The sequence below is a fragment of the Salmo trutta genome, chromosome 33 (genome assembly GCF_901001165.1).
Source record: "Salmo trutta chromosome 33, fSalTru1.1, whole genome shotgun sequence".
Taxonomy (NCBI): domain Eukaryota; kingdom Metazoa; phylum Chordata; class Actinopteri; order Salmoniformes; family Salmonidae; genus Salmo; species Salmo trutta.
The window spans coordinates 18,233,736-18,248,687 of NC_042989.1; the positions used below are offsets into that span (position 1 = coordinate 18,233,736).

At 44.3% G+C, this 14,952-nt stretch overlaps 1 protein-coding gene across 2 annotated transcripts in view; it reads right to left on the reverse strand.

Annotated features, from left to right (window-relative positions):
- Window positions 1-1,577: 1,577 nt before the first annotated feature.
- The window catches only part of itpk1b (inositol-tetrakisphosphate 1-kinase b), a 38,761-nt gene continuing 25,386 nt past the window's right edge, over window positions 1,578-14,952 (reverse strand). For both annotated transcript variants that reach the window (XM_029730107.1, XM_029730106.1), the window contains exons 5-11: window positions 13,710-13,827; window positions 6,491-6,589; window positions 5,918-5,958; window positions 5,191-5,356; window positions 3,196-3,263; window positions 2,921-3,083; window positions 1,578-2,308 (exon numbers count right to left, since the gene is read on the reverse strand). In XM_029730107.1, coding sequence (XP_029585967.1) covers window positions 1,974-2,308; window positions 2,921-3,083; window positions 3,196-3,263; window positions 5,191-5,356; window positions 5,918-5,958; window positions 6,491-6,589; window positions 13,710-13,827 — 990 coding nt within the window. In that variant the 3' untranslated portion in view covers window positions 1,578-1,973. The remainder of the gene's footprint in view (window positions 2,309-2,920; window positions 3,084-3,195; window positions 3,264-5,190; window positions 5,357-5,917; window positions 5,959-6,490; window positions 6,590-13,709; window positions 13,828-14,952) is intronic.

Consider the following 14,952-nt stretch of genomic DNA (forward strand, 5'->3'; position numbering starts at 1 on the left):
TACCGTTTTTAAAGAGGCCCAGACGTTCCATTGAGTTGTAATGGAGGGAGAGTTTCCTGTGTCCAGTCATTTCAAGTCCATAAAACAGTACTGTCTGACAGGTCATTTTCACTAAAGCATTGGAATTCTGGAATTCTTCTCGAAAACACCCACATATACAAACGGAATGTGATCCTGATCTTTCAGCTGGAGGAACGCAAATCAAGTTGAGAAGCAGGGACATGGACTTCTTAGTACTTGCATAAAACACCTGTATAAACCTCAACCACATCTGCCATAAACACTCAAAGGCCTTTATAAACATTCCATATTTAACTTGGTCACATGAACAGATTTATTTTTTCCCCTTTTACTGCTGATAAATGTTTATAATCAGGTGTGATCAAAAGGATTATTCAGGCATTTTCAGACTTTCGTGCTACATATATCTTGATATAAATAAAATATTTTCTGTTTTCTGTAGTTGTGAAGACAAACTGACATGACAAGAGCCTTGCCAATAAGATGGCACACAGGAAAGTAAACAGCACTCAATTTAAATTGTATCTAATGTAGGGCTGGGCAATTTGGCCAATATATATTATCACAATATCTTTCCTGATTTTGATGGCAGTATTTGGCAGAATTTTTGTTTCTGGATAATGAAAGTTCTGAATATGTTTAATGAGTAGTGCATGACCCTAGGATGGCAACCAACAAAAACCTTTCTCCATGCTGATTGTTATATACACAACCAAACTAGGAAGACACTGACAGTGAAGTAGTCCAACCTTTCATTTATATAGCACTGTATCAACAGCTCGTTATAGACCCTGGGTGTCAAACTCATTCCACAGAGGGACAAATGTCTGCCGGCTTTTGGTTTTTCCTTTCATTTAAGACCTAGAAAACCAGGTGAGGGGAGTTCCTTACTAGGGGAAAGGGTGATACCTAGTCAGTTGCACAACTGAATACCTTCAACTGAAATGCGTCTTCCACATTTAACCCAACCCCTCTGAATCAGAGAGGTGCGGGGGGCTGACTTAATCGACATCCATGTCTTTGGCACCCGGGGAACAGTGAATTAACAGCCCTGCTCAGGGGCAGAATGACAGATTTTTACCTTGTCAGCTCGGGGATTCAATCCAGCAACCTTTCGGTTACTGACCCAACGCTCTAACCACTAGGCTACCTGTCACCCCACTACTAATTAGTGACCTTAATTCATCAATCAAGTACAAGGGAGGAGCGAAAACCTGCAGACACTCGGCTCTCCGTAGAACGAGTTTGACGTGTTAGACGGTTTTGTAAAAATCCATACCGGTACGAGGATCCATACCGGTATACCTTAAAAGACGATAGATATCGCCCAGCCCTAATCTAATGTCCACCAAGATCCCAATGACTTTCTTGCAACTTTGGAAATGACAGAGTGGGCTCTTCTGCTTTAAGACAGTTAGCACAGGCAGCTGGTCCAAACCAGTGGAGGAGTATTAGAATACAGACCATCCTCTAGCCATACATCCCTTCTACCCTAACCACACATGACAGAGTGGCATTCAGACACCCATCACTAGTGAGTTTAAATGCAGGAAATGTGTCTGTGTGCCTGGAGCATATGTTTATTGCCCTTTTCTTTACTGCTGCAGTCAAAGGTCAGACATGGCTAGTCCCCCAACCACCTCATGTGGACCACTTCAGAGATTTCACAGAGAGAAACTAAAATCAGCAATTAAGCAAGCAGAGTTCCCAAAAGTTCACATTACTGTAAGTCTTATTAAACCAAACAAAAAAAATCCAAAAGGCAGAAAAGAAAAGATCAAAGACCCAATCACCATCAAGATCTACATAGAAAAAGTTGGTTTTAGATTACAGATATATTATAGTTAATATCATAATTATTATGATTATTATTCATTATCGTCACCATTATCATCATCTGTTTTTGTTCGCGGTTAGAACAGGGTGGGGGCTAAGGGGGAAGAGGATGGCAGTCATTGGGAGGAAGCCTTGGTGGCTATCGTGGACACACAGTGTTGCTGGAAGTTGGGGGACATGGCTGAGTTACAGCCCAGTCTCTGGCGGGGGCCCTTCAGGTTCCCATCCCCCTCCACGATCCAGGGGCTGCTGCTGGCCTCCTTCCCCAGCATGCTGCAGCAACCTGGGGAGTCCGGGGTCGGGGCTGTGGGCACCGTAGCGCTGGGGGTATGGCTGGATGCCAGGCTTTTGGGCTGCCCGCTGGCTGGGGGGCTGTCAGGGGAGTGAGCCTGAAGCACACTGGTGATGTGGGTCAGGAGGTTGTTGAAGAACTCTGGGACACCCTCGTAACCTGGAGAGAAGAGGGTGAGCCTTGAGACATGGCTTACCGATGCTTATATCCCACCTCCAATACAGAGGGCAGCTGATGGTAACAGTACAGTAGAGGTAAATGAATGAAAGACTAAAGAATAAAATTGTCTTGTAGTTATTTTAGGACTTCTTGCTTGTATTTTGACTGCCTAGCTTCTGTCCTTAAAAGCACAAAGGGTGAATGTTTGTGAGAGTAGGGATTAGCTCAGTACCATTCTCCTCACACTCCAACCGTCAAAGGTGGCAACAGAGTGCAACCCGAGAACAGTGTTACCATAGCGACGGCCCTAGTCAAGAGAGGCATGCTAGACTCGCCTCTGAGCGTGCTCAATGCTCATTTAAGACTGCTGATGACATCATTGTTGAGCTTACTCTCTCCGAGACACCTAGTCTCTGTCTCCAAGCAAGGCCATGTCACGCAGGCTAGCAATGCCCTAAAGCAATCTCTCAAAGATTTGAAATGACATACTGGTAGAGATGGTAAAACTGAGTTGTACGGCTACACAGGTAGTATGAATGCCCATCCATCGTAGACTTGAACAGAAACACACATCTACTCCTATTCCCTACGGCAGAGGAACAAACCACTGACCAGGGAATGCATTGATGTCAATGACGGCGTGTTGGCCCGTGAGGTTGTTGATGATGACGTCGATGCCAAACAAGGACACGCCCAGCGCCTGTCGCAAGGACCTGGACAGCTCTCTGATGACATCATCACTGGGTGGCTGGGACACCCCCTCCACGTTGTCCCTCTGTGGCAGGAAGAAAACAGTCTGAGTTTAATGAACAAGGGGCATTTAATAACACTGGTTTTAAACAGATATAGGTGATATGAATTTCATGATGTTAATGTATTGCACTTACAGAGGTCAGGTCTGAAGAGGACTCTGGCTTTGATACATTATGACTGTTGAAGAAAATTGCTTTTCTGTCTGTAATGGAGAAAACATGCACTTTAGTCAGATGACACATTACATCTACTGAACTATTTGTTATGGCTGTACAGTTCTCATCTCAGGCACTAGGAGGTAGCAAAAACTCATTTGAGCGACAAATGTCCAGCAAAGTCCACTGGTTGATGGAAACAAAGGCACGGGAGCAACCATAAACAATGAATGAAGTGGTACCAGTATCACTAACAGGAAGATACCGCGCAATAAAAAAATGACAGTGATGTTAACATAAAATACATTCTAGGCTTGCGTATATTAGCTGCCGTTGGCCTTGCGTGCATGTGTCCTTAAGATTACTTTACCAGAAATCCCATGAATTATATTTTTGTTTGAGTGTTAGAGGAGTGCTCTATTCCCTCCAATAAGCATGCAAGATCCGTTCATTCCTCACATTGGTTGATATAGACAGTGGATATGTATCTACATGTGCTGCTCAATTATCTTAACCATCTCTAATCATTCTAAAAACAAACACGAAAGCCAAAGTAAAACCTAATGATGAAATTTGGATAATTTAACATGAAAATAAACTCAATGTATGTCAAAAAAAGACATCTGTTAGGCACACAACTCCTACTTGTAATGGTCATACATAACTCCATTTCAATGGCCTTAATAAACTGAGTGTACTAAACGTTAAGGACTCGTTCCATGACAGTGACAGCTATGAACCCTAATTGAGGTCACTTTTTAAATCCACTTCAAACTGCAATGCTTCTGGGTTTTTCACGCTCAACAGCTTCCTGTGTGTATCAAGAATGTTTTGTACACAACGTATATCCCCATTACCAGTCATGTAGCTGGTAATTTGGTCTGACTCAGCGCAGGGATTTCCCTCAAGCAAAAACAGACAGATTGATTTCCAGCCCTACCCAATGTAAAGGGAGCAATCCATTTGTCTTGTTAGAACCTCGCTACAAGGCACACATTTGTAATCATTAACACCAAGCGATGGCTTTATAAAGAAGGGGAGGGTGAGGAAAGATTGAAGTAAAGCAGGACTTTGTCCGAAACGAGCCCAGGGCCTCGGACTACCAGGGTGTGGTAATACTGGAAGCGCTAGCTACACAAATCATTCCCAGGAAAGCTGAAGACCCCTAGGCACATATCACCTCTGCTGGGAGCGTGGGCGGTGGGATGGGACCTCATCTTCTCCTGACACCAGGCCCTCTTTCACAACACTGAGGTGCTTAAACACCCAACCCCTCTCTCCTTACCTAACCCAGTCCTCCCTTCTCTACCTCCCTTCGTTTATAATCCATTTTGTCTGCTCTATATATAGTGCGGGTTTGTATAACGCCCCTGGACAACCCCTCTGGACAACCCCTCTGGACAACCCCTCTGGACGGCACTCTGTGTATACAGTAGTATAGGTGTGGTGCGTGTGTGGCAGGTCGGGGCACTTTACTGCATGTTTCACTGTGCTGCAGCACACAGGGATGACCCTAGTCTCTTTCAGAAGGTAAAAGGTTCCGCTGAAGCCCAGACTGGTTTGCATGAGGGTTTTACTGTAGTGGATGCAAATGGTGCAGCTTATTCTGTCAGGGCAAAGGGCCACATTCAGATTACTTCAGCCTAATCAATGCTCTGATTGCCTCATGACGTTTGGTATCGAAAACAACCGGTTGCCATACACAAGACAGGAATAAGATATCAGTCTGACTGTACACCATGCTTTTCCTCTAGAGAATGAAATCAAATAAAGAAAAAAACTAGTTGACCAACATTTATAAACAACCAAATCCACTGCACTCCCTTTTTTCTAAAGAGAGTGGGAGTCCAGTCTTAAAGATGTTTAAAAGCCTTTATGAGGTATTTTATTGGGCCTGTTAGGACAGCATGTAGGCTTTCCTCAGCATGGCACTCTGTGTGCCCATAAATAGACAGTCTCCTGGGTCCTCCTCACCTGCTGGTCCAGCGGGGAAGTTCTTGAGGGAGGGTCTCTCCACCAGTGTGTAGGACTCCCCCACCACAAACACCTTGTAGAGCACCGCGTTGTGGTTGATGAAGCTCTGGATCACACACGGAGGCTTCACATCCTTCAGGTCCTCCTCACTGAAGATGATGGCCATCTGTGGAGAGGGAGAAGAGGTCATCAATACAGTTCATCTCATTTCATTCAGAAACTTGTTCATGTACCATAACATCCATCCAACCCGTTTCCATGACATCCACACATATGAACGTTGACCATATGGGCGGACGGAGAAGCGGCTATCGATTGGGCTGACAGAGAACTGTAGAGTGTTTGATGTGTTAAATGATTATCTAGTTAGAGACACTAATGGATTACAGGGATTTAGCTAACGATCGAGGGTGTGATTAATCTGTGACCCTAAGCGCAGGTTGCCTAGCGGTTAATAGCGTTGGGCTAGTAACCGAAAGATCTGGTTCGAATTCCTGAGCCGGCAAGATGTAAAAAAAATATCTGCCGTTCTGCCCTTGAGCAACACAGTTAACCAACAGCTGTTCCCCAGGCGATGATGATGTGGATGTCGATTAAGTCAGCCCCCCGAACCTCTCTGATTCAGAGGAGTTGGGTTAAATGAGGAAGACACATTTCAGTTCAATACATTCAGTTGTGCAACTGACTAGGTATCCCCCTTCCCCACCATGACCCTGGTGGCTCTTACCTCGTGGGAGTTGGTTCCGTGGGCTACTCGTGTTTTGCAAACTGAGAGATGGAGAAAGAAGAACAGGTTGAAAATGTTTGTGAGGAAACCACACTTCCCCAATGGCATCCGTGTTGAGAAAAAACATGACCATCACAAGATGACAGCGGGTTATTTTTACACTGACCACAACTTTCAAAACCCCTTCTCCATAAATGGCTGTCTGCAGACAAGAAAGCTAGGTAAATTGGACATACAAGGTGGCTTAAAAATAGCGGAGGGTTTGAAAATAATTAAGCTAAAAATGTACTTCCAGAAGTTAAACCAAGACATTTATAGTTCAACACTGAAAAGTAATATCAGGATTAAACCACGCCACTCTCCTAAATAACAAACTAATTGCTGTGTAGCTAATGTGTGCATACTAAAACCAGTTTTTTTTTTTTTTTTGAGTGTTTGGCAGTTTCCCCCTCACTACAAATTGTTTCCTAATGTCAAACCCTACAAAGTGAGGAGGAGGAAGGACCCTGTGTAATCATCTGGGTCAAGTGACAATTCCTCTTCCTCTATCAAACAGGAAAGGGAGGGACTTACTAAATGGGAACGTGAGTCCATGCTTCTCAATCTTCTCCAGTGTATCTGGACCACACTCTGTGTTCAGAACCATGAACGGGGGAGAGCAGATTCTCTCATCTAGTGAGGAAGGGAGATGGAGAGAGGGAGGGGAGACAGAGGAAGAAACGGAGATGAGTAAGAGAGTAGGAACTAGGAAGGAAAACCCCATCTTAATATCAGTGAATCTGTTGAAGGAAAAAAATCCCTAAGCATGTCATTCAGAAGTCCTTCTTTGTTTCAGCCTGACTATCCAAGAACAGACTCTCACGCACACAGAAACTCAAAACACACCGACTGACGTGTTCTCTCAGAGATGGCTAGTTTTTTTTTTTTTTACCTGTGACGCCAAACATACCCTATTCATACAGCCAAAACACCGACAAGAGAGCTACTTGTCATCTGATGACAGAGGCAGAAGGCCATCCAATTTTAGACACACACAAACACACCACCTGTGTGCGTGTCAGTACCCCGTCGTCACTCCCTTCCTTTATACAGCTGGATTAGAGAACCCTAAAACACACAGCTGCCACCTGAGGGAGGAGCAGAGGAGGTAGAGAGGAGAACAGGCTCCTGTTCAAATAAATAAACAAGGAAGCTGCCAACCCTGTCTGGCCTGCTCCGCCCAGAGAGACGCCACAGCACCAGACAACACATAGATCAGACAGAAAACAACAGATTGACAGACAACATTATACACGGGACAAGTCCACAGCTCTTCCAAAACCAGACAAGTGTACATACAGTACATGTACAGTACACATACTCAGGATGGGAGTGCTAGTCACACAGACTGTGTAGCACTTTGGAGAATCGAATCAGAGCTTGATTCTCATTGTTTACATAGTGGCCTGCAGCGGTGGCTGTTTCTCCATCTCCTCTCATAAGACTTGAAGTAAGAGGTTCTGCCATCCCAGGAAATGACGGACAAACATCCTGCAGGTAGAACACAGTAAATCTGCCCTGTGTAAGCGGATACAGGGCTCCAGACTAACGTTTCCCCTGGTGGCACCAGTCCATTATTTGGACGCACCAAGAATGTTCTCCTGGCGTAACGCAATAGAACAAATGAGTCATTTTTTTTAAAAGTCATCCATGGTGCTTTATTGAAAAAAATACTACGGAGTGATTATAGTATGATTAAATACATTAAAAAAATGGTCAAACATGTCCAAGCAGGAATGTATGATTGAAGTATTTTTATGTGCAACATAAACCAGTGATTGCCATGAATTTTGGGTTGACAATTAGGCTATTGTTGCTATATTTTTCGGTCAAAATAGGCCTCCAGAATTTTCTGATTTTAAAAATGGCCAATGTGTGGCTCGCATGAGCCACATCGCAAAGACATACAAGAGATATATCCGTTATTTAAAAAAAGGTGTTCATAATATGATTATAATAATACCCCTAATAAAGCCGAAACCCTCCTCTCTTCAGCTAGAAAACAGCATACCTGTTTTCAAAACTGTGTTAGTGTTTTACCAGCAACTTATTTTGAAATAACGCATTTCTCTCACCCTCTTAATAGAGTCCACAGCTGGAGGGAGAGGGAGTGAGCCACAGAAGCCGGCCACGGCAAAACGGGCACTGCAGGGGCAGGGTAGGCTCTTTCATGGCAGAAATTAAAGCACCTTATTTTAGGTGTACTGTTCAACCAAATCATAGTTTTAACTTGCACAGCCAAGTCAAAGGGTCGCAAAATGCGACTAAATGGTCTCAGCCCGGAGCTCTGCTATATTAAAGTTCTGGGCGCTGCAGTAATTTCCTGGCTATCAGAGATAAGGCAGCTCGTTTGACACAGAAAATCAGTGTCCGGGCCAAACCAAGCGCTGGCATATTGCTGCTGATGACAAAAACACAATAGAAACACTACAGTGTTTGTGTTGTGTGGGCAATGTGATGTTGGTGCTTCCGGTGAGTTGTGCTGAGGTCAGGAGAAACCCACAGGACTGTATTACACTGGCTAGTGGCTACACCCCTGAATGCTGCTGAGCTGTGGTCGCAGATAGGCTACACAGACCCACAGCTCAATGATCACATTGTGGATGTGGAGAGCATATAACAAAGACAGAAACGGTAGAGACAAATCTCACACTTTTCTGGTTCATACACAGTCAATGAACTATATTTCTTTCAACTGTAAACAACTTCATTTATCCACCATCTTTACATACACTACACAAGATGACTTGCGCTTCAGACCAGTCAGGGAGTGAACGCCCAGGCAGTCATGAGCAGCTGACTCAGGAGGGGAGGAGTGATTGGAGGAAGTAGGGGGATCACCAAGGTGTCAAAGCCATTGGTCCGCTTCCCATTTTGCTGGCCCCGTTGTTCAGCATGCGATTTGCACTATATGTAATGTAGCCAATCACAATCCCCTATTACGGACAGGGTAGGTTCTTATAGTAACAAACCGTAAAACAGGCTGTCTTTTAGAATAATCAACAAAAAGGAAGCAATAAATCACCAACAGAACATTTAATAACAATAGAACAATCACCTTAATGAACACAAGTTAAAAGAAATGCGTAAGTATAGAATTCCCTCAGACTGATTTTTAAGGTAGCTAAACATACAACATTAAAAAATAACCTAGGCACAAACAAACATCACTTGATTGTTCATACAAGATAAATGTGATTGTACTCTGTGCTCCTTAACTTGTATTCGTCTGTGGTGCTCCTGTTCTGTCAGTGGCTATCAATGGAGACGTGGCAGCAGCCTAGGAGTGTGGCGTGATGAGTGAGACAGAGGCCTGGAGGGTTTACCCATCACCCCACTGAGCTGAGCTCGGAATTCACACTCACACTGCTGTTGTGGGAGGGAGGGGATAGTAATGTCGCACTAACGTCACTTAAAAACAATCCAAAGACCCAACATGTATTTTAATTGTGAGAACAAAAACTCACTTTAAATCCAAATAGACTGCCATCACATGTTCCCATACCTGTGGATCGTGACTTGAGCAAAAACAAAGTCTAAAAAAGGCCCAGTTGGAAGCATCAGGCCCAGATAAAGAGAGACTAGAGGGGATATGAGAATGGTGGTGATGGTGAGTGAAGCACACGGTCTGTGTGTTATGCGTTGGTGTCGTGCTTGGCCCTGGCCGTTTGGCTCTGAGTGCAGGGGATCAATCTCCTCCTCTGTCTAAACACTGTGTGCACTCAGCAGACGTTTACGGGACGTCAGTCCGACTCGAAGCAGACAGCATACACCACTGGCTGGCCTGACGCTGTGGAACCGCTCAGAGTTTGGGGATCTGGAGTAGGACAGTACTATACCAGACCCAATACTACCATGACAAAACACCCAATTAAAATGAGAGATTCTCATCTTAAAATGATGTTATCAATAGGGTTTAATCCTTAAGGGAAAAAACAGGACAGGCCTGGCTGATTGAAATGTTCATACCGGACACTGGTGAACTCTTTCTATAAAGGCAAGCAGCCACCAGTGAAACTGACCTTCACATTTTCTTTGCAAAAGTTATTATCAGCATTATCAAAGGATTACCAAGTAGGCCTATACTGGTACAAGTCCAGTGTTAACAGTAGATTGAAATCTAAATGTTGCTATTTAAGGCTACATTCCTAGCATTACCAGCTCCTCTTCTATTCCCTTGCTCAGAGCCAAACCAGGGATGTTTTCAAACTCTGTGTGCCCTGCAAGTAAACCCATCATTCTCCAAATCCCGCTGTAAGGAGTTTACAGTAGAAATATAATTATCCATTCATCTTTGTGAGAGAACAACATCTTCAACTCGGCGTCGTAGAGCACCTACGCTGACGTCTCAATTAACTTCATCAGATCAATCGAACAGAACAGGTCCATAAAGGTACAGTGAACTGCTTTGAAGGCAGTCTTTATGTAAGCAAGGCAATCAATCTTAGTGGTTTTTATTCAGCCCATGCTGACTATTCTGTGCTGGGGATGGGATGGGCCTGGATGTGTCTGTGCGGTCCTCAGCAGTCCCTCCACAGCTCTTTTTCTTTCATCTGATGAGCCTTTGTATAAATACTGATTTCTTGCATCAGCAGGACACTTGTTATTGTTGGTCGCGTTTGAACCACAGAAACATAGGATTTATGTGGACACCAAATACTCCCCATATAACAAAGCACTACCATAATCCAGTTAAACAAATACCTCAAGAGTCTGGTTCAGTTTGATCCCACAAAAACATCTGTTCATTTAAGGGTGTCCTAGTCCCAGTCCCTTTCTTTTGAAGTGGAAAAGAAATACCAAGACGAAGAGCACCCTGAATCAGATCCTTCACGTTGTACAGCCTGACGACTGTTGCCATCTTTACAAACACCAAGTGAAATAGAGGCAGCAAGACTGACTTCTAAACGGAAAAGAGTGGATTCCACCACCTAAAGTAAACAACCGCCCTGCCAAAACAGACTTCGACAACACTCTGGAAAGCTGATGAGCGGAACAATGAGTCATGTGGTATAGAGGAGACTAATGGGACCAGGAGGACTAACCCCTGTGTAGTTAGGCAACCCCTGTGTAGTTAGGCAACCCCTGTGTAGTTAGGCAAACATTTCACAGGGCTGTCTACTGATCTCCAGGTATACTTATAGAAGTTTAACATGTATCAGCTTACACACAAACAAGCACAAAGCTCTAGTGTTTCCTCCCATTGAGTAGTATTCTTAGCCACTCAGGCAGCCCTCTGACCATGGCAGGCTGTCTGCAGCCTCTGGTACTGGGCAGCCACCACTGCACTGGGGCTACATGGTCTCAACTGATAAGGAGGAGGAAGTGGCCGTGCCAGAGTGTGCACTTTGGACTTTCCACTCTCATTACAACCAAACAGGAAGAGCAGAAGAGGTTTCACGCCAGACAAAATCTGTCCACGAAAATAAGATCACAAAGTGAGGTCCATGAGTGTCAAATTTGGTGAACAAAAAATGTCATTTCTAATTTGCTACGTGAGGCTTATTTGGTCAAACAGAAGTTCCGTAATGGTTTGGTTGTTACGAATGCATTGATACGTAGACGCACCAACTGTACATCGGCGTTGTGCCTGTTTGTTCACACGCGCATCTGCACTCTCATTGGCTAGAATGGTTCCACTTGATCTTGCCTCCACCTTCGAGGACATGTATTTCATTTCCATTGTTAGAGCGGTCACAACTATCTTCTCAATATAATATAATATCTCTGCTACAACAACCCTCCTCTCCATGCTCCCACCAGCACCAGCCACGGTTGTTGACGACTAGCGCCCAGTCATTTTAGGTCACTTTGGTTTCGGCTCGATTAGAAAATAAATAAATCACGGTTTTCTGTAAAGAAATGTTTTACATTAATTGCACTGTGCATTATGTGGGTTAAATGTTGTAACACTGAATAAAACAATTAATAAAAGTCCCATGGCGGTAATGACTGACCATAATTTATTCACATTACTTTAATCAAAAATGTGTTTTATTTGATGACTGTCATTTCATCTCTCTAGAGCTGCTGCCTATGCTGTCTCAATCACTATTTTAGTAGTTCTTCGAAATAAATAAGACACTTTTATGACTGCTGAATACCAACTATCAATCACTTAGATCATGTATTTTCGGGCTCGCGAAGCAACTGCTTTCTATCCCTCTCAATCAAGTGTTCACTCTTCTCTCAGTGACTGCTCCTCACAGAGCGGACAAGTTAAAGCAGCAAAGGATTATGGTCATTGTAGTTAATTACCACTTTTATGCACTAAACTATGTAGAATATTGGCCTGTTGGAAACTACAATTCCCTACATCGCACAGTTCAGACTTGATCTGATTTCTCTCTAAATAAACTGCACATCGAGCTAAATGGAATTCTAATAACTTAACCGACGGTCAATTAGTAAAAAAACGAAAGAATAACCTACATTTGGGTTAATCGCTCAGCACTATTGACTACAGAAACTAACACTTTAATTCACGATCACAAACAGTTTTTTTCTTGTCATGTTGTAATGCGATCTGACAGTTTACATTTCAACATCCCAGTCCAACCTTCCAGAATCTTCTGGGTGGAAACTACAGCATGAGGAGTATTCAAAAGGTTCACCACTTCAGTCACTCAATAGCAGATGCATCACATCATTATAGCAGGCCCCTTATCCAACCATGTCCTATGAGTAAGCAAGCCAGCCAGCCCCCCCCCCCCCCCCCCATAGTCGTGTGTACCCATAGGACACACAGAGGCTTCCCTCAATTCAGACAGCTTACAGACCTTGTTACCTAACCACCAACATGTCTATTTGGGAGAAAAAAACAGACATTTTCAGTGTTCTATTTTAAGCAACTGACGCCACTTTACATTCGGAGACATCTCTGATCTATTCCTGACCCAGGGTTACACTGAATCATTCCATGTAGCTGAACATGCCACCCACAAGCACTGCACAACTACACACATGTACAGTACGCGTCACACACAAAAAATGTGTACTCAAGAGTGCACACATGCGCACGTGTACACACACTCTTCGGTCTCTGTCTCTCTCTCCACCTGCGTGGGGTGCGTGCGGTGCGGTGCGTGCGAGTACAGAAGGGTTTTCATGTAATGGCTCCAGGTTTATGTCCCGTACCATGTTCTCAGTAAATGAACAGCAGATGAGTCACTTGTGTTTACAGTAGAGAAAAGCTCTGTTGTTAATGTGCCATCATTCCACTGCTCTGCTCCAGTCTCTGGACCCAGACCCAGACAGGCTACACAGCCAGCCCACTGGGGACCATATGGTTCCTGTGACAGAAGATCTAGGTGCTGCTGGCCTGCTGGATGACAGCCTCCTCTAGCTAATACAGCTTTAGTCCATCACTGGATACAATATACTCTGGTAGAGGCAGGAGCCAGGTTCACCAGGGGTTCACAGAGGGATGGTGCTGTCATAGTGGGAGTTATGCTCCTCTAGTACCTGCATAAAGCACCTGGTAGGAAGCACAACATGATATTATTGAACTACAGGGTGACAAGATCCACCGCTGAAATAAGTCACACCACCATCTCCTGGTCACTTTCTCAGAAACTAAATCAAAATCATCTGTTATCACAACCAATCCTTGACACAACAGATAACTCACTCTAAAAACCCCACATACACACTCCTGTGGGATCTTTGCGGTCTAGGACTGGCAGTGGCACTGGGGATATTGGGAGTTAAATCATACCAGTGCGAGGCAGTGCCAGTGTTGCGTGTGTGGTACCTTGCATGCAGTCCTCTATCCTGTGGATGAGCTGGTAGGACTTGCAGCGGTCCAGCAGGGTCCTGATGGCTGGGAGGGGATCCAGCACGATGGTCTCAGGGTGAGCCTCAATGTAGTCCTGAAAGGAGGCGCCACACACACACACACAGGAGATTATGAGGGAGCACACATCCCAGCTAATGTAGGCAGTCTGGACACTGTGCAACACTTACACGTCACAGTAGGACAGGGCTCATGTGTATTTCCATTTTGATACCCTGCTCATTCCTTCATGCCCACTGTGTTGTGTGTCATCATCATCACTGTGCCCTGCATGGCAGGCTGTTAGGTCGGCGTGAGGTTTCCTGATTTATATAACCCCACCCCCATCTTTCTATCCTCCTCGTCTCAACACTCCATCCTCCTCTCCAAGCCATCTCCCTCCTCCATCTCTCACTCTCTCCACTTTCACCTCTCTGCACAGTCCTTCCTGCCAGCCTGTCATCATGTCAGTCTTTTAGCTACTCTTCAACACTGGCAGATGCTTTGGCCTAAACATTATGCAAAATAGTCAACACCCCCTCCCCCCCACGTCAGTGATATCTCCTTTTTCCGTAAATACATTTTTAGACATAGGCAATGAGGTCTAATGTAGCCTAACAAACATACATGCACACACACAGGCACAGAAATGCCTGCCTACACACACAATTTATTTTCCTTGAGACTGAACATCTTTCTGTTGAGAGAGTATGACTCCTGCCAGCGCTGATCAAAACAGTAGTGTCGTTACATAAGACAAACATGTTGCCATCAAAAACTAAAGCCAAACCAATCTTCCAGTGGTTTAAAAGACGTGACAACTCCTCTGAATTTTGGCCATCAATTTGCTTAAAAAAAATCTATATAAAAAATGTCCTATAAATGTGTGTGAGAGAAAAAGGGTGGGACAGTGGATTCCTCCAGGGGGATGAGAGTGTTGGCAGAGTGTGCTAGGTAATAATGGAGAAAGATGTCTACCTACAGGTAGCTGCCATAATAAAAGGAAACACTTTGGTAAATGAGGGTTCTGGTGGCTCTTTTGGTGTGGGGTGCATTTCCTGGCGTGGTTTAGGTCCTTTCAACCCATTAAGGTGAAAGAGAGATTGTCCATATATGGACGACATTTGGGTACACACAGCTTTCCCCAAGGCAAGCCAAAATTGGTAGCCGAAGTCTATGCCACTTTGTTTGTGATTGGTCAACAGTAAGGATTCTTCATAAA